We start from the raw sequence: 19712 nt of genomic DNA, 5'->3' as shown, positions 1-19712 counted from the left end.
TATTGTGCACCATGGCAGAATATAAGCCAAGGCTAGAATATAACCACTGCAACCAATTTTTATATTTAGAATAGAGCGCTGTAAGAATCTATCCCATAATGTTCTCAAATTATTTTAGTTTTTAAAAAGAAAATTATTCAACAATGCCACACTTCAAGTCAAATAAATTGGTTTATTGGTTCCTGAAATGTCAACTGACAAGGCAAACTGTTAAGTAGAAAAGCACTCTGGGTAATGCCTTTGTCAGTGTAATGAGTTAATATTGAAAACTACCTACCGTGGAAATTTCTCATTTTCAATTAAAGCCCAGGCATCTTCTTCAAAAAAAGTGAATGATCCATCACTGAGAGGGAGGAGTTGAAGGCCTTTCAGTTCATGGTACCTTCCATCGCTTATCACATATTCCAGAAGAAACAACTTGTCATCCTTCGTTAGGTTTGTCAGACTGCTTTGGTGGAGGACCTTCCGAACAAAACCTGGAGTAACAACCTGCAATGATTCAGGGCTTTCAAAAGTAGCCTGGATTGCATTAAACACATGAGGAGGAACTTCGGCTAGAAACTCTCCCTCCGTTATCAAGAAATCCTTAATGGTTTCCCGCAAGCGTGGATCCTCGATGTCTGGGGGCAAAAAGATGGCATCTGCTGGTTTCACGCATTTGGTTTCATCTGCAAGAAAAAGGACTTCCAGTTTTAGGAGTTGTTCAAACATTTTGGTTGCAATGGTCTGCCAGCGTTCCTTGTGTTTCATCTGATGAAGGTCAGGCCACAGCTGATACGGGGTGGAAGCCGGCAGCACAGAGTTTCTTGAAAGGCTGATGGCATCCAGGATGATCTGGAGGTATGCAAGGGGAAGGAACTCCTGTACAAGCAGTTCGTTCCACTTGGCTGCTTCGTCATGCCTCTGATCTTCTTCCAGCCACTTGATGTTCCGCCTGTTGTCCGTAAGTCCAAAGCAGGCATTCACATGCACTGGGAACCCTGTCCGGTTGGGCTCATTATTAGGAAGAGGCAGAAAACAGCTCAAACGGCCATCAACCAAGGTTTCCTCCTGGTCTAAGGGGAATGCAAGGCCGACCTGGGGATAAAAGCTCAGCTTTTCAGCAAAGACATCAAGCTCCGGCACCTGTCCCTTTTTTATACAAGAGCTTGTTACGAGCCACCGATGACTTTCCTCCCCTTTACTTGAGCAGTGCACTGAAACAACCTTCAGACACGTTGCTCCTTCTGTCTTTGAAAGAAAATGACTGTCATTCTCTGATGAAAGGAGTTTTGAAGAAGTGAGGTCTACAATGGGGTGTGTTGCGGTTACTCTGAGTAGGAGACTCACATTGCCCTGTGAGTCTATGTGCTTTAGGGAAATTGAAGATACATTTCTCAAGAAAAGGAGACTCATGTCGGCATCAACGCTGAAACTGTCAAAAAGTTTCACAATTTTATCAGTGTCATATAGTTTATCTGAAACGGCAGAGGGCTCGTTCCTCAGTGGGAATCGAAATAGTGTCCCAGGAAAGTCCTGCTTTGCAGTGATGGCTTCTTCCCATGTCACAATACTGACTTCTCCCAAGAGGGATCTGAATGGAAGGAACTGATCGTGAAAGTTCATCAGCTGGTCTCTGTCTTCAGCATCATCAAGGGACCACATATAGCCTCCTTCCCTTTCACCAAACAGTTTCTCCTGAGGATCCAGCATTCCCAGGTGTTTGCCGCTGAATATACTGGGCAGATCTAGAAAGCAAGGGAAGGGGATAATAAATATTTGGAATTCACCTGCAGCAGATAAGGAAGCAGGAAGAAAATCATAAAGATGATATTTTGACTTTATTGTGTAAGGTATCAGCTAAAAGTAAATAATCCGCTGTTTCGAGTGACATCAGGAAGAAACACCTTTTCTAACACATAAATAAGATTTCAGATTAAACTATTACAAATACTTGCCATCAAAATAACTGGGGCTGTATACTTTTCATATGTGACACCAGGGAAGATTCGAATATTGTATTCAGGATGCGGTTTAAAGCTTGTTAAACATAACTTGAACAAGAGATGCACAAAACTTTGAACCAGTTCATTCAAACTTAAAACAGGTGAGTCTTGTCTTCTTGTAAACATTTTTAAATATATTACACACCCTATCTCTTGCTTACCTGTGCAATGCATTTGTTTGTCTAACTTTTTGGTAATGCCATTAAAAATATGTTGTTTGCTTTTAATGCTAAATTTAAATGATGTACTCCCCCTTTTTTAAATGGACATGTACCCCTACCCCTAGCCTTCCTGTGCTGGTGAACTAATTTACAGTTCCTTCATAGGTCCCAACTAGACTAAGACAAGAGTGATAATCATAGAGAGTTGTTTTTATTATTACCTGTAATGTGATAAACAGAGTTGAATCCAATTCCAAACCTGCCAACCTTGTTTGGGTCTTTGCGTTTGATACTTCTGCCAGTGCTCTGTATCCCTCCCCAGTCTTCAGAGGAGAAGACAGCGTTATTATAGGCATAAAGGGCAGGACCTGAAAATAAAAAGGAACATCACACGTCATGGAGATCCAGAGCTGATTAGAGATGATATGGAATACAGTAAATGCCCTTGTTTTTTAAAATAAAAGGGTTAAGATTAGAAGGCAGATCAAGTTTTTTATTTTATTGAAAAACAAATATGAAAAAAAATTGTTAAAAGTTTATGAAATAAAACTAAAAATAATACCTATGCCTTTTTGTCTAATAATAATAATGAATAATACAGTAAAAGACTACCCCACCCCACCACTCTCACTCACATCCTCACTCACACTCTCACTCACACCCTAACTCTCACTCTCACTCACACCATCACTCACACTCTCTCACTCTCACTCACACTCTCACTCTCTCACACTCTCACTCACACCCTAACTCTCACTCTCTCACACTCTCACTCACACCCTCACTCCCTCACACCCTCACTCACACGCACACCATCACTCACACTCAATCACACTCTCACTCACACTCATCCTCACTTTCTCACACTCTCTCTCACACTCTCACTCACACCCTCACTACCTCTCACTCACACCCTCACTCACACTCACACCCTCACTCACACTCACTCTCACACCTTCACTCCCACCCACTCTCACACCCTCACTCACACGCACACCATCACTCACCCTCACTCACTCACACTCTCTCTCACACTCTCACTCACACCCTCACTACCTCTCACTCACACCCTCACTCACACTCACACCCTCACTCACACTCACTCTCACTCACACCTTCACTCCCACCCACTCTCACTCACAATCTCACTCACACCCTCACTCACACGCACACCATCACTCACTCACACTCACTCACACTCTCTCACACCCTCACTCTCATTCACACCCTCAATCACACTCACACCCTTACTCTCACTCACTCACACTCACTCACACCCTCTCTTACTCTCACTCACTCTCACTCACTCTCCCTCTCACTCACACTCTTACTCTCACTCACTCACCCTCACTCACACCCTCACTCTCACTCACACCCTCAATCACACTCACACTCACACTCTTACTCTCACTCACTCACACTCACCCTCACGCACTCTCACACCCTCACTCACACCCTCAATCACACTCACCTCTCACTCACTCACACTCACTCACACCCTCACTCTTACTCTCACTCACTCTCACTCACTCACTCTCCCTCTCACTCACACTCTTACTCTCACTCACTCACCCTCACTCTCACTCACACCCTCAATCACACTCACACTCTTACTCTCACTCACTCACACTCACCCTCACGCACTCTCACACCCTCACTCACACCCTCAATCACACTCACCTCTCACTCACTCACACTCACCCTCACTCACACCCTCACTCTCACCCTCACTCACACTCACACTTACTCTCACTCACTCACACTCACCCTCACTCACACTCTCACTCACCCTCACATCCTCAATCACACTCACTCACACTCGCACCCTCAATCACACTCACTCACACTCTTACTCTCACTCACTCACACTCACCCTCACTCACACTCTCACTCACTCAATCACACTCACACTCTTACTCACACTCACACTAATAAGGTTTGGAACAGCTTTACTACTAAAATAGTTAATCAAAAAACGATTATATGTTACATCTAGATATGGGAGATAAAAAAAATTAAAGAGTAATTATGGGAGATAAAAGTAATTATGAAGTGATGGAAAGTTTGTGGAACAACCTGTTGCTCCTCAGAACTGATTCTATCTGCATCTCTGCCTGATTACATGCAAGTACAATTTTAAGGCAGTCCTCAGTCATGCCATTTTTGAATGATACATTTCAACTGCTTGTTAGTACAGAACTTTTTAGTACAACACTATGGGTTAAGATGTAGTTCTGATTTCAGCCTTGTCCGTATGTTCATCCATGTTGTTTCTATAGCATTAATTCATAAGGGTTCAAAAACCCTGAGCTAGCACTTGGGTTACTGCAAAATGGGGTTACTGTCACACATGCTTTCTTCTACAGCTATGGCTAAAAGTTTTACATCACCCTATACAATTAACTCATTTTGTTTTGAAAAAGTTGAATGAAACCTACTGAATAATATTACGTGAACATATTGAATTACATACCGCTTTGTAGTTTTCCATATAACAAAAAAACTGAAAAAAATTGAAAAATGTGACATTTCTGAATCTAACATGAAATACTGTACTACTATTATGGCTTCCGGTAGACTTTTGCGATATCATTTTGTAGTTTCTTTGATTGCATTATGTTAAATAAAAAATCTAAATTATGTTGATAAAGTTTTTCTTTTTTTAATTATGTCTCAATCCTAAAATTCTAGGTGATGCAAAACATTTGGCCATAGCTTTAACTCACAGATACAATTTGAATACACCAATAAGTTTAAAACGTAATGTATTTCAAAGAAAATAAAGGCTAATAATACATTTACATAAATCTTCCTTTTTACATAAATTTTTTACATAAATTATTATTATTTATTTCTTAGCTGACGCCCTTATCCAGGACGACTTACAATTGTTACAAGATATCACATTATTTACATACAATTACCCATTTGTACAGTTGGGTTTTTACTGGAGCAATCTAGGTAAAGTACCTTGCTCAAGGGTACAGCAGCAGTGTCCCCACCGGGGATTGAACCCACGACCTTCCGGTCAAGAGTCCTAACCACTACTCCACACTGCTGCCCTAAATCTTCCTGTCTGGGAGACTGTGACAGAAATACAATGATTCTTTGTTGTAAATCTCCCTCCTGACCCGTGAGGGCACTAAGCAGCTGGCCTGACAGTTCTTTCCCAGGGTTCAAGGGAAGTTGGCCAGCTAGGAAGGGGGCGAGACTCTGTTGCAATAACAAATTGACCCAGAAGGGAAAAGACGTGGAAGCCGCAGATTGGAGAGGTGGTTGCACTCGTTTACCAAGGGGTCATGTGTGACAGCATAAAACGGGACAGAGAATCGTAATCTGTTCCTTTGCATTGGTTTGTCTAAATAAACTGAGAAGGACTGTGAGAGACCCGCGAGTATTTTGTTTGTTTGTCTTGTGCATTACTAGACGGCTAACACAGATCTGGAGCTGTCGCCAAGGGCCAGCACTAAACCGGACAGCACTTCACCATTGTAACAAATATAAACTTGTATCACCCACCACGAGCACTACTGCACACACCCAGGACTGGTGACCGTGTCTGTATTATCGTGGGGGTAATATTGTTTATTCTTTGGGACTGTCTTTACCCTGTTATTTACCCCGTGCAATACACACTGGTGTGTGTTGCCGGGGGATTATTGTTTGGTCGTCAGACCTGGAAAATAAAATAAAAACATTTCCAGACTGTATTACAATTATCTCTGTCTGCTTCTTTAATGCACTGCATCACTCCTGCACCTGTTTCACTCAGCCACTATGACACATAAAGCATATCTCATCTAAGCAGACACATTCATAGAGATCCCATTCAAACAGATTGTGGAAAATTCCCCTGAAGAACTCCAGGTGGCACATTTTTCTTTAAAACTTAAAAAAGTTTCACTAGCACTGCATCCCTTTAGCATCTGATGATATGTGTCTTAGTACAACAATTAATTGAATTGATTTATTTTAAATAAAAAACTTCTTGTTTATATATATGATTAATATTTTATTCAGGATTTACATTAATAAATAACACAAGCACCAACAGATGTGAAATTAATGTATACATACATTACGATAAAAGCCGACAATTACCAAGCAAAACAGTAAGTGTCTGAAATAAGCATGATAACACTTTACTTCGGACATTTACTGGTAAATCTCAAGAATAGCCAAGTGGCTTTGGCTAATGACTGAATGTCTCGTGTTTGCGCATTGTAAGGCTTCCGGAGCCCTGTGTAACTCCAAGTACCACAAAAGTCTACCATGCTGCAATAAGTACATATATCTATTTACTGCGTGTCTATGTGGCGTTTTGTGTCATAACCAAAGTGTGATTTTGTCTTAAAAAAACTAAGGTCCTAAATGATTTAATTTGCATTTGACATACTATTATTTTTTTTTTATCAAACTGCATATTTGGAGTACAATATCTTTCAACACCACTTACCAGAATGTTGGTTATTCTACATAAGTGGATCACAATATTGTTCAGTACCATGTTGAATAAGTTTAAATTGCTAAATTGTGTATTACTGTAAGCTCCTTCATGATTCTTTTCTGGGTTTTTTTCTGTATGTCCTCCAACATTACTGTGTAGATCACTACTGAGAATTGGCTGTTGACAGGCATTTAGATTTTAGTATTCACCGAAAGAGAAAGGCAGAAATCCAGAGCAGTACTGCGACTGCTTGACTTGCAAAGAAACAAAAAACAGTGACTTCCATGTTCCAAAAGTCCACTGAAAACCATGAAGGATGAAACATATTAAATTTTGACATAACAGAGGCGTTTGTTTGCGCAAATATCCCTTTTGAAAAATTGGACAACCAAAAGTTACGTAAATTCTTCAGACAGAGTGTAGCAAATGGTGGAGTGATTCCTTGATCAGCCCAGCTGAGACGTGAATACTTACATAACTGAGTATCACAGGCAGGAGAGTATGGAATTGGAAACAGTCTGGTTGCTTGTCAGTGGTCACTGACGAGTCGACTGATGCCCAAGATCAGTATGGGTTACATAATGTATTTGTTTTGCAAGACCTAAATGGTGAACATGCATGCAACTGACACACTAGAACTGAAAGCTGTCCCTGCAGATACACTTTACCTACAGGCTGTTAATTACAACACCGTTTCACAAGCTATTGTAAAGTGCTTGAATAACTTTGACGTTGGTTTTGATGATGTCAGTGCATTTATCTCTATATTTGATGTTTAAAAAAATAATAATAACCTGTACACATAATTTATAAAATAGTTCAGTGCACATTCCGCGAAATAGGATACTTTACCCGTGACACTGCCGTGCATTTTAAAGAAAATTTCCGCGATTTTCACAGGGCCTTAGCTACGAATCTTACCATGGATGAGAGAGATGTGACAGAATTTCCTTTTTACAAAATATTACAAATATGGGTGTGATTAGATATGGGGTACATGCTGTCAATATTTACTGTAACACAAAACACTCAATTTATTGAAGGGGGGAGGGGGGGTGATCATTTAGCACCAGTCGGCTCTCTGGTGCTAAACTTTCAAAACAGTTTAGCACCAATTTTCTAAATGATTTGACACTGTAGCTGCAGCTCATGATGTCGGCACCTTGCAAGTATGAGTCCTGTAAAAATGCTGCAGTACATGCGTGGAAACAGATGAGCCGACAGAGCATTCCAGTGACGGGTGCTTCTGGGGAGCACAGCTTTACCAGGCTAAAATTGATCAAGACATATTTGCTCTCAACGATGACTCAAAAAAGATTGTCAAATTTGCCCATACTGTCAAATGAGAACGAAGTTGCCAAGAATTTAGAATACTCAGATTTGATAAAGGACTTTGTTGCCTCTAAAGCTCGGAAAAATCTTTGTAATGTATGTTCTTATGCAATTTAGAATGTAAAATGAAAAAAAAAGGATTTGATAATGCAGAGGGGTTCATTTGTTAACATTTTATTTGTAAAAAGTGGCATTGCAAACAGAGTGTCACTGTCAAGTGACAAAGAGGGATTTGTTGTTGTTATTATTTATTTATTTATGTATGTATGTATGTATGTATGTATGTATGTATGTATGTATGTATGTATGTATGTATGTATGTATGTATGTATGTATGTATGTATGTATGTATGTATGTATTTATTTCTGAAAAGTCTGAAAAGAACTGAAAAGTCGCTATTTTAATAATTAGGCAGTGAGTTTTCAATTTATCAATTACGTTTTCTTTTTCATTAAGTATCTCTATTGATTGGTGTATCCTGTTGAATCCTGATTCTCCTTGGATATAGTTGTTTGCTGTTTTTGGATTCTCTCTCTCTCTCTCTCTCTCTCTCTCTCTCTCTCTCTCTCTCTCTCTCTCTCTCTCTCTCTCCCTCTCTCTCTCTCTCTCTCTCTACAGAAGGTAGTGTCCCAGCAGACTAGTCCTCCTTCCAGAGAGCCTGCTTCCTGGTGCAAACCTTGTTACTATCTGTCTGCCATCAGTGCCTGGGGCAGCCAGAGCTAATTATTATGACATGGTATCCTCCCCCAGACAGAGCTGCACATATATCATGGAAGACTGAGCATGTTTTTAATTTATTTTTCTACTCCCCTGGCTTTTTACCAGGAGCTTTATGTAATGATCTAGTTATTCATATGGGTGATTTAGGGATTACAGTAGGCTCTTGCTACACCTTAAATGTGTAACAAATGGTTTGTTGGTGTCTGCTGATTCAGGATCTCTCTGTATTCTTCTGCTTTTGATACTGTTACTCATGATATTTTGCTGGAGCACATGGAAAATGTTTTGGGTATCACTGGCACATCTCTTTGTTGGTTCAGGTCATATCTGTCTAATAGGAAGCAATTTGTTATCCAAGGCAACTATAAATGTGATACTGCCCCAGTTACACAAGGTGTCCCCCAGGGCTCTGTTCTGGGGCCATTATTATTTAGTATACACATGCTTCCACTTGGCCAGATTATTCCACGTCATGGTCTTGGCTTTCATTTTTAATGCAGACGACACCCAGATCTACCTACACACTAAACCCAACACTGATGTGGCGAACACAACTTATCATTTGAAGCTCATGTTAGAAATATAACTAAAGCGGAATGTAATTAAATATGTTAACGTAACATTATTCAGCAAGTTTCATTCGACTTTATGAAGTAAAATTAGTTCATTCTATAGGGTGATGCAAAACTTTTGGACTTCGGCCGAGGTCTTATTATAAGTGACTCCGCAGCAGCAATTGTTGATGCATAGTTCACCCCCTGGTCTCTGTAAGTTGCCTTGGATAAAAGCGCCTACTAAATTATATATATATATACACAGTACTGTGCAAAAGTTTTAGGCAGGTGTGAAGAAATGCTGTAAAGTAAGAATGCTTTCAAAAATAGACATGTTAATAGTTTATATTTATCAATTAACAAAATGCAAAGTGAGTGAACCGAAGAATAATCTACATCAAATCCATATTTGGTGTGACCACCCTTTGCCTTCAAAACAGCATCAATTCTGCTAGGTACACTTGCACACAGTTTTTGAAGGAACTCGGCAGGTAGGTTGGCCCAAACATCTTGGAGAACTAACCACAGTTATTCTGTGGATTTAGGCAGCCTCAATTGCTTCTCTCTCTTCATGTAATCCCAGACAGACTCGATGATGTTGAGATCAGGGCTCTGTGGGGGCCATACCATCACTTCCAGGACTCCTTGTTCTTCTTTACGCTGAAGATAGTTCTTAATGACTTTCGCTGTATGTTTGGGGTCGTTGTCATGCTGCAAAATAAATTTGGGGCCAATCAGATGCCTCCCTGATGGTATTGCATGATGGATAAGTATCTGCCTGTACTTCTCAGCATTGAGGAGACCATTAATTCTGACCAAATCCCCAACTCCATTTGCAGAAATGCAGCCCCAAACTTGCAAGGAACCTCCACCATGCTTCACTGTTGCCTGCAGACACTCAATCGTGTACCGCGCTCCAGCCCTTCGGCGAACAAACTGCCTTCTGCTACAGCCAAATATTTCAAATTTTGACTCATCAGTCCAGAGCACCTGCTGCCATTTTTCTGCACCCCAGTTCCTGTGTTTTCGTGCAGGGTTGAGTCGCTTGGCCTTGTTTCCACGTCGGAGGTATGGCTTTTTGGCCGCAAGTCTTCCTTGAAGGCCACTTCTGACCAGACTTCTCTGGACAGTAGATGGGTGTACCAGGGTCCCACTGTTTTCTGCCAATTCTGAGCTGATGGCACTGCTGGACATCTTCCGATTGCAAAGGGATGTAAGCATGATGTGTCTTTCATCTGCTGCAGTAAGTTTCCTTGGCCGACCACTGCGTCTACGGTCCTCAACGTTGCCCGTTTCTTTGTGCTTCTTCAAAAGAGCTTGGACAGCACATCTGGAAACCCCTGTCTGCCTTGAAATTTCTGCCTGGGAGAGACCTTGCTGATGCAGTATAAATACCTTGTGTCTTGTTGCTGTGCTCAGTCTTGCCATGGTGTATGACTTTTGACAGTAAACTGTCTTCAGCAACCTCACCTTGTTAGCTGAGTTTGACTGTTCCTCACCCAGTTTTATTCCTCCTACACAGCTGTTTCTGTTTCAGTTAATGATTGTGTTTCAACCTACATATTGAATTGATGATCATTAGCACCTGTTTGGTATAATTGTTTAATCATACACCTGACTATATGCCTACAAAATCCCTGACTTTGTGCAAGTGTACCTAGAAGAATTGATGCTGTTTTGAAGGCAAAGGGTGGTCACACCAAATATGGTTCACTCACTTTGCATTTAGTTAATTGATAAATATAATATATTAACATGTCTATTTTTGAAAGCATTCTTACTTTACAGCATTTTTTCACACCTGCCTAAAACTTTTGCACAGTACTGTATATATATATAAATACTACACTCAATGGTATTTTACAATAAAACATTGAAAACAGCTACCGGTACTTTATTTACCCTGGAATTTCTTAAGGTCTTCATTCCAGAGGGTTTTCGCCTCAAAGGTTCTCTCGTCGTAGAGAAACGCCACCTCTGTCGCACAAGCATCGTCTGCATTCTGTATTAGCTCCTGGAAAACACACAGGTCACAGAAAACAGTACAGAAAACCCAACAACCTCAACGTGTGCAGTTTGAGTTTCTGAGGACAGGCTGATATCACATGAAACAAAAAGAGATGCAGGGCAGGAAAACTGCAAACAAATAAACAAAGGGCAAACTTCCCTTAATACATTTGGTCCCTCTTTTGGTACTCTTATACAGAGAATGACCCGTGTCTGTCACTACATTTACCTGCATGCTAGTATTCCATCATTATTCAGGTTACTTATTCGGCATTCATATTCCACTCACGTAAATTGAAGTTTGCCTCGCTTTGTATTTTACAGACAAATCATTTTCAGTTGTCGTGGTTATGAATAATCAGTTGCAACCATGCTGAGCTTGTCTGTGTTTACTCATAATAATGAATACATTAAGGACAAACCATCAAGTCACTCCTGTTAAACTATTCTTACTTTGTAAAAACTCATGTTATTCTGTCATTGCATGTGCCCAAGGAGTATTCTGGATATTTCTGTCTGCATGTAAACGGGAAATAGTATAATATTAAATTCAACTTGCTTGTAGATTAGTATCCAGAATAATTATTTGTGATACTCCTAATACTCATTTAATATGTAGTATGAAGGTAAACATACTGTGTGACAGATCCCTGAATCCTCTGGACTTACCTTCAGTATCTGCCCACCGTCTGGATATCTACGCAGGATATCTTTCAGATAGTCAAGGAATGGTGGCGAAGACGCCCCAAACCTTCTCCTGAAAAAACACAAACAAGACAAAAGTCAGTATAATATAAAGTAGTCACTGATATCAGGGCTTGTAACCAGGAGGTCCCCGGTTCAAATCCCGGCTCACTCACTGACTCACTGTGTGACCCTGAGCAAGTCACTTAACCTCCATTGTTAAGTGACTCTGCAGCTGATGCATAGTTCACACACCCTAGTCTCTGTAAGTCGCCTTGGATAAAGGCTTCTGCTAAATAAACAAAAAAATAATTATAATAAACCCATCAGTAATGTCCTGTTATCATATGCATCACACCTCTTGTATCAGAAAGAGAAGATGGGTTTTCACCAGGCAATTATTGCTAACAATACTAACTGGCAACAATTACTAGCAATTAAATGCCAGCACTTTTTCTAATCTACACTTGTCAATTTATTAGAGCAAATATTGTACTGAATTATAGCTTACTGCATTCTGTACTGTAAAACAACACTACACTACACATATACCATTTTAATCTGAGATTGGGGAGCTACAAATGATTTTATACTTTCTCTTTATGTTATCAATTTGAAATGCAACTTCACTAGATATAACATGAAACCATATATTTAGTTAATTACCCAAATACCCAATATAAATATATCGAATATGTCTTTATATATGTGTACAGTATTTTATTTAGTTAAACATTGGTATTTGTTGTGTACATACTTTAGTCATTATTTAAAGTTTTTAAAAGTTTTCAGTTGAATAACTGAATTGCCATAAAATTCTAAGCAATATTGCCAGCAATAAATTGCCAAGTGTAGATAAGGAAAAGGTTTAATTTAATTGTGCTCTGCAAAAAGGAGGTATGACACAGGCCCGGTTTTTGGGATGGAACCGCATAACAGTCTCGCGTTTTGATTGGTCCATGTCTGTCACATGAATATGTCGTCACACGAGTAGAAAAGCTTGCAGGCATTTTTAACATTGTGATCAGAGAGAGAGAGTGATCTGCTTTCCACAACCTTTCCATTAAAATATAATGTGGTATTACGCTGTACTGATATAACAAACTATGAGTAATTACTTTATATAAATTATCATGTTATGCACGAATGTAAGAATTGGCTTTCTGTGGTGGTGTACTTTTTTCTTTCAAGTAGCATATATCTATAATCGTTTTTGCGATATATTTTAATATAAAATGTATACACTATTGCAGTTTTGTTAGAGGATACATTAGTTTATCTCTAATGTAATCACAATTTTACATATAGACTGCCCCTGTTTTCATTTACGTCCCAAATTCTGGGCCGATTTGGTTTGCAGATAACGTCCCAAATTCTGGGCCGCTTTGGTTTTTAGATAACGTCCCAAATTCTGGGCCGCTCTGATAACATCCCAATTTCTGGGCTGCTCCTGTTTTTAAATAACGTCCCGAATTCTGCATTTTCGAATTCAGGACAGTTTTTGAGATATTCTGCTTAGCTGACAGCCGAGTTTCTAAGTCATGCATGCACAGTTTACCATAAACTGGACCATTAATTAATTTAAGAGTAACCCTTAGTACATGAATCAAAGTTAATGTATTTTTTACTCTCCCCAGAAAACATTTAGGAACATGGTATACCAAAAAAAAAAAAAAAAAAAAAGGACATCTCATTTGCTTATGTAATGTCCATCAATATATAGTGAGGCGTAGGGGTTTATCAGAACTTCTGGGTTTAAGAGACCAGTGCCCTTCAACAACTTCAAATAAATCCTATTGTATTGTATTAGTCAACATTTCCCTTATCTATTCCTGATAGTTTATAATGTAGGTCAGGGGTTTTTCAACCTTTCTTTGAAACTGTACCCCTTCTATCTGGAGGTTTCAGCTCGAGTACCCCTTTACAATTTTCGCTCAACTGAACGGTACCTCAGTTACAATAAAATGGAGAATAATCTGATGACCCTCCTCCCCCCCCCCCCCCTGTTTATTTAATAAATTTGGGTGACAAACTGCTGGTTTAGGACAGAACAACAAACAGTAGGCTTAATTCTTAAAACCTTTAACTACAAGTATTTGGATGTACAGAATTAAAAAGACAAGTATTGGGTTAGGAGCACACCTATTTTTTTGTAACTTTGACGGTCTTTTTTAAATTTTGACAGCCTTTTGTAAAAGTGAAGGCCTTTTGATACCCAGCATACACTGCAATACCCAGCAAAGTTATACACTGATATTCTGATAGCACAGCAATTCAAATGGAGTTTGTAATTGGTTGTGTTCCTCAAATACACAATAAAAAGTGATATTTATAGAATATACAGTTATACAGCGATACAGTGGTTTCGGACATCTAAAAACAGGTACTGCGAGCATCTGGATTCATACCCAGAGGTACTCTGTAGCCTCCTAGGACATTCACAGCTTGTTTGACACCCTCTTGTAGTTGCCCGTTTCTGCATATAAAGCAAAATGTTTGTCAATCTCTCTTTTTTCTTATAAATCAGTCTTTGCAGGAATCATTCCACAAACACTTGAATCAGTTAGGGACAACCAGTCTGACACTACAGGCCTTTAAATTGCAGTACCAATTTGCAAGTTGTTAAGTGGTTGCGTTCCTCAAATTTGCACTGCAAAGTGATATCTTAAAGAATAGGGTATTGTAGCAGGGCTGAGATCTGTGCTGACTCTGCTGGCGTGTTCACAGTGCTGCAGGAAGAGGGCAGCAGTCGTCCAACAACCGCCTGTCAGTCATGGCCGTGACACGAGGAGGTGGGAGAGGGGGTGTGTGGACTTTCCCTCTCTCTGAATGGCTGGGAGGCGGGTCTTGGGGTGATTGTTGGCCCTATAAGATAATGCTCTACTGTTTCCTCAGGTGTGCCAGATTTTAGTGAATGGGCCAGCAGAGACCCTACAGACGGACAGAGCAGGGCTGGAAGAGAGCCGCGCGCGACTTGAAAAAAAAGAAAAGACAACACCGAAAGAAAGAATAAGTGTAGCGGGGAAAATAAATAGGCAGACCCCAGAATTGTATAGGGTAGTGAGGGAACAGGGTGAGTGTAGGACGGAGTCCCGGGCCGTGCGGCTAGCGACGGTTGGGGTTTGTTTTGGCTGCTGAGTGCAGTACCTTTATTTTGTAGATTTTTGGTATTTGTTTTTGTTTTCTTTTTGCCTTCTGTTTTCATATGATTTATTGCAATGGCGTGTGCGCTATAGGTGAGCACTGAGACACCTTTACCATCGTTGGTAGCAACGGTGTCTCAGTGCCACCTTGTGGCGAGAAATAAATAGTGCACCCAAGGGGTGTTTAGAAACCCAGCTTTCTGTCTCCGGTGTCAGTGATTTCCCCCACCCTTCCACAGATATATATAGTGCTTTTTTTCGCCTCTGCTCGCTTTTGGTGCAAAACTATGCTCCGATACACTCAAGCTGATACTGTGATCATAAAACACTTGGAATGGACTTAAATTGGTGCTTCTGTTGCATAAATACACTACAAAATGTGCACATTTCAGGTCTTATATATAATGGACATTTTTTGTATGTATTTTGCTATAGGAAATCGCGGTCGGGGGGGGAGGGGGGCGGGTCCTCCTGTCGTACCCCATGATTCCACAAATCCTGGGCCAACAAACTCGCTAGTACTCTCTTTAGATGCACAACAGTCTTAGCTAAAGAAAATCGGTTCCTTCGAGTTCGTACGATCCACAACCGCCATTGGCCGAGCCTTATCCCGATGGTGTTTTTATAATGGGATTTGCCATAGGGAAGGGGGTGGTCTCTTATTGTACCCGTATCTCCACGTCCCCTGGGCCAACGAACTCAGAAGGGCACTCTTTGTGTGCACAAGAGTCTTAGCTAAAGAAAGACATCGGCCCCGGGTTCATACGCCACCCCACCGCCAGATGGTGGGCATTGCCCCAAAGGGGTTTTATAATGGGATTTCCCATAGACATTTTTCAGGGTGCTATATCTCGGGTTCCGGGGGTCCCCGAGACTTGAAAATCGGTACGGAGGTCCACCTTTTTTTCCAACCTGGAGCTCAAAAGCTATTAGAAATGCAACCTTGACATGCCATCATGCTGAAAATGTGTAAATTTGTTGAAAATGTAGCATCTGAAAACGTATGGCTCCCTGTGAAAGAGGGCCCCCAGACATGACTCTAGGAAGTTCAACCCAGTTTCTAGGCCCCAGGGTCATGGAGATATGACCCCGAAAAGGGTAGTTTTTGGACATTTTTGACAGGGAGTATCTTGGGTTCTGTGGGGGTTAGGAACTTGGGGGGGTTTAGATGCCAGGACAGCTTGGCAAAGTGAATTTTTTCATCATGACATGAGTTTTTTGGTGAACCACCACACCGTTTTAGGGGGTGGTTTGGGGTGCTCCCAAGTCTATATCACTTTGAATGGTGGTTCTGCGTGCTTGGGTTCAAGAGATATGCCTGAAATGTGTTTTTCAACCCTGCCATAGACATGAATGAGGCACCCTGAACGCCCTGAAAATATTTTTTGCACAGAATTGCTACGAAACTGGGCATATTACATTCAGGCTAGTCTAGAACCCTTCGAACGGTGGTTGTAGGCACTCTGGTTCGAGAGATATGACTGAAAATGTGTTTTTTAACACTGCCATAGACATGAATGGTGCTGAATACCCGAAAATATATTTTGCAAAGAATTGCTACGGTGGGTGTATGCGTGCAGGGGTTGCGTGGTGGTGTGTGCGTGCAGGGCTTGCATGGTGGTGTCTGTGTGCAGGGATTGCATGGTGGTGTGTGCGTGTAGGGGTTGCATGGTGGTGTGTGCATGTAGGGGTTGCATGGTGGTGTGTGCGTGCAGGGGTTGCAAGGTGGTGTGTGCGTGCAGGGGTTGCATGGTGGTGTGTGCGTGCAGGGGTTGCATGGTGATGTGTGCATGTAGGGGTTGCATGGTGGTGTGTGCGTGCAGGGGTGGCATGGTGGTGTGCATGCATGGGTTGCACATTGGTGTGTGCATGTAGGGGTTGCATGGTGGTGTGTGTGCGTGCAGGAGTTGCATGGTGGTGTGTGCATGTAGGGGTTGCATGGTGGTGTGTGCATGTAGGGGTTGCATGGTGGTGTGTGCGTGCAGGGGTTACATGGTGGTGTGCATGCAGGGGTTGCATATTGGTGTGTGCATGTAGGGGTTGCATGGTGGTGTGCGTGTTCAGGGGTCACATGGTGGTGTGTGCGTGCAGGGGTTGCATGGTGGTACATGTGTGTGGAGGGGAATTGGAGTGCAGGTTTTGCGCAAAAGAGGGGCGGGGAAAAGACCGGGAAGGGTAGGGTAAAAGAAAAATTACTACAATCATTTATTTTCACTGTCGACTCCCAGTCTCCTTGCCCTCACTTTATGATTTAATTTTGTGATTATTTAATTATTGTCAAAATAAACGGCCTTCATCTACTCACAGTTGCAGTCTCATTTCTGTCCAAAAAGAACCTGAAACACTACAATATATTGATGGACGCTACATAAATGAGATGTCCTTTTTTCAGAAAACCATGTTCCTTCCCAAAAATGTGTTTTAATATGAGTCTTTAATAAAGGAAAACGACTGCTTTAATTAATTTCTATGGAGCTATTTCAGTGCAATGTAGTTTCTTCATGTAATAAGAAATACGTTTCTTTTTTTAACATTTACATTTTATTTGTTTTTTCATAAAAAAAAAAATTAAAAAAAAAGATTTTTGGGGAGAGTAAAAAAAACATTAACTTTGATTAATGTATAAAGGGTTACTCTCAAATGAATTCACGATCCAGTTTATGGTAAACTGCATGGATGACTTAGAAACTCGGCTGTCAGCTGAGTCCCCAAAACTGGGCTGAATTCAAAAATGCAAAGCGGCCCAGAATTTGGGACGTTATCTAAAAACCAAAGCGGCCCAGAATTTGGGACGTTATCTGCAAACCAAATCGGCCCAGAATTTGCGACGTAAATAAAAAAAGGGGCAGTATATGTGTAAAACTATGATTACATAAGAGATAAACTAATGTATCCTCTAACAAAACTGCAATAGTGTATACATTTTATATTAAAATATATCGCAAAAACAATTATAGATATATGCTACTTGAAAGAAAAAAGTACACCACCACAGAAAGCCAATTCTTACATTCGTGCATAACATGATAATTCATATAAAGTAATCACCCATAGTTTGTTATATCAGTACAGCGTAATACCACATTATATTTTAATGGAAAGGTTGTGGAAAGCAGATCACTCTCTCTCTCTCTGATCACGTTAAAAATGCCTGCAAGCTTTTCCACTCGTGTGACGACATATTCATGTGACAGACATGGACCAATCAAAACGCGAGACTGTTATGCGGTTCCATCCCAAAAACCGGGCCTGTGTCATACCTCCTTTTTGCAGAGCACGCTTAAATTAAACCTTTTCCTTATCTACACTTGACAATTTATTGCTGGCAATATTGCTTAGAATTTTATTGCTTACAGTACATACAAGGCACACCTTACAAATACACTATAGCAGGTACTTTAAGTAAACAACACTGTATTTAAATCCCTAACTTATTCCCTACAACAACACCAGGCAGTAGGGTTACTGTGCAGCACAGCAAGTGCCTAACTCAGTGCCAAAATTATACTGGAGAACTAAAAAGAAACAAAGTACATTTAAAAAAAAAAACAAAAAAAAAAAACATTGTGCTTCCAAGTTAAGTATTAATGTATTACTTATTGGTCTCTGTACTTGTATCTCTATACTTGTGCATTAACTAAATATTTAATGGATTTTTTTTTATTAAAATATTTTTTAACTTATTTTTTTACCAATTATGCAGGCAACACCCATACCAGGTGAACAAGTTCAGTCTTGTTAATTTAAGTATACTTACCTCCTTTGTTGACTTGCCATCCTTTTTCATTTGGGAGTACCTAAAAATAATGAAATACTGTATATGCCATGTGATATATTCTGGAATATTCTCGTCATACATTGCATTTTACTAATATACATGATATACAAGCAGAATACCTTTAATTACAGTACATTTTAAATAAATCTGATTATTATTATTATTTATTTCTTAGCAGACGCCCTTATCCAGGGCGACTTACAATTGTTACAAGACATCACATTATTTTTACATACAATTACCCATTTATACAGTTGGGTTTTTACTGGAGCAATTTAGGTAAAGTACCTTGCTCAAGGGTACAGCAGCAGTGTCCCATACCAGGGATTAAACCCATGACCCTCCGGTCAAGAGTCCAGAGCCCTAACCACTACGCCACACTGATTACATTTGATATGCAATTCAGAGATATGAATTTGAAATAATTGTGATATATTATGCTTGAATTAGTACTTACATAGTGTTAGGACACGACCAACATGACAGTAAAAATAGACTTAATGAAGCGTTCTTACCTTAGTATGAGTTAGTTATGAGCAGGTGTGTCAGCCGCACGAAGAGCACAGCGTGTGGTTTTCACTAACTACTGTGCAGAATAAATGATTTTTTTTTTCTATGGGTAAATATCGGGACTTTCTTCCTATGAATCTGGATGCGGCACATGCCTATCCAGACTACTGAACAAGAAGCCCAACCGCAAGTAATTAATTGCTTCGTTCACTCCAGACACAGCCGATTTAGATAAAGTATGTTCTTTATAAAAATAAAAATAAACGATAACACGCATTTTATTCATCGTCATATACCATCTTCTAGATGTAGTAAATGTAAAAAAAAGAAGCTGTAAATTTACCTTAATATTGGTCTCTCGTGTTCGCCGTTCAACAGTGCCAACTTCAC

General features: G+C 40.3%; 1 protein-coding gene across 1 annotated transcript in view; it reads right to left on the bottom strand.

The window, feature by feature from the left end:
* The window catches only part of si:dkeyp-118h9.7 (sacsin), a 31279-nt gene extending 11567 nt beyond the window's left edge, over positions 1-19712 (bottom strand). The window contains exons 1-6 of the mRNA XM_059032122.1: positions 19666-19712; positions 18792-18831; positions 11877-11964; positions 11103-11214; positions 2368-2514; positions 278-1727 (exon numbers count right to left, since the gene is read on the bottom strand). Of these exons, the coding sequence (XP_058888105.1) occupies positions 278-1727; positions 2368-2514; positions 11103-11214; positions 11877-11964; positions 18792-18811 (1817 nt within the window). The 5' untranslated portion in view covers positions 18812-18831; positions 19666-19712. The remainder of the gene's footprint in view (positions 1-277; positions 1728-2367; positions 2515-11102; positions 11215-11876; positions 11965-18791; positions 18832-19665) is intronic.

The sequence above is a fragment of the Acipenser ruthenus genome, chromosome 10, assembly GCF_902713425.1.
Source record: "Acipenser ruthenus chromosome 10, fAciRut3.2 maternal haplotype, whole genome shotgun sequence".
Taxonomy (NCBI): Eukaryota; Metazoa; Chordata; class Actinopteri; order Acipenseriformes; family Acipenseridae; genus Acipenser; species Acipenser ruthenus.
Note: the sequence above shows the minus strand (reverse complement) of the source record. Positions and strands in the feature narration are given on the sequence as shown.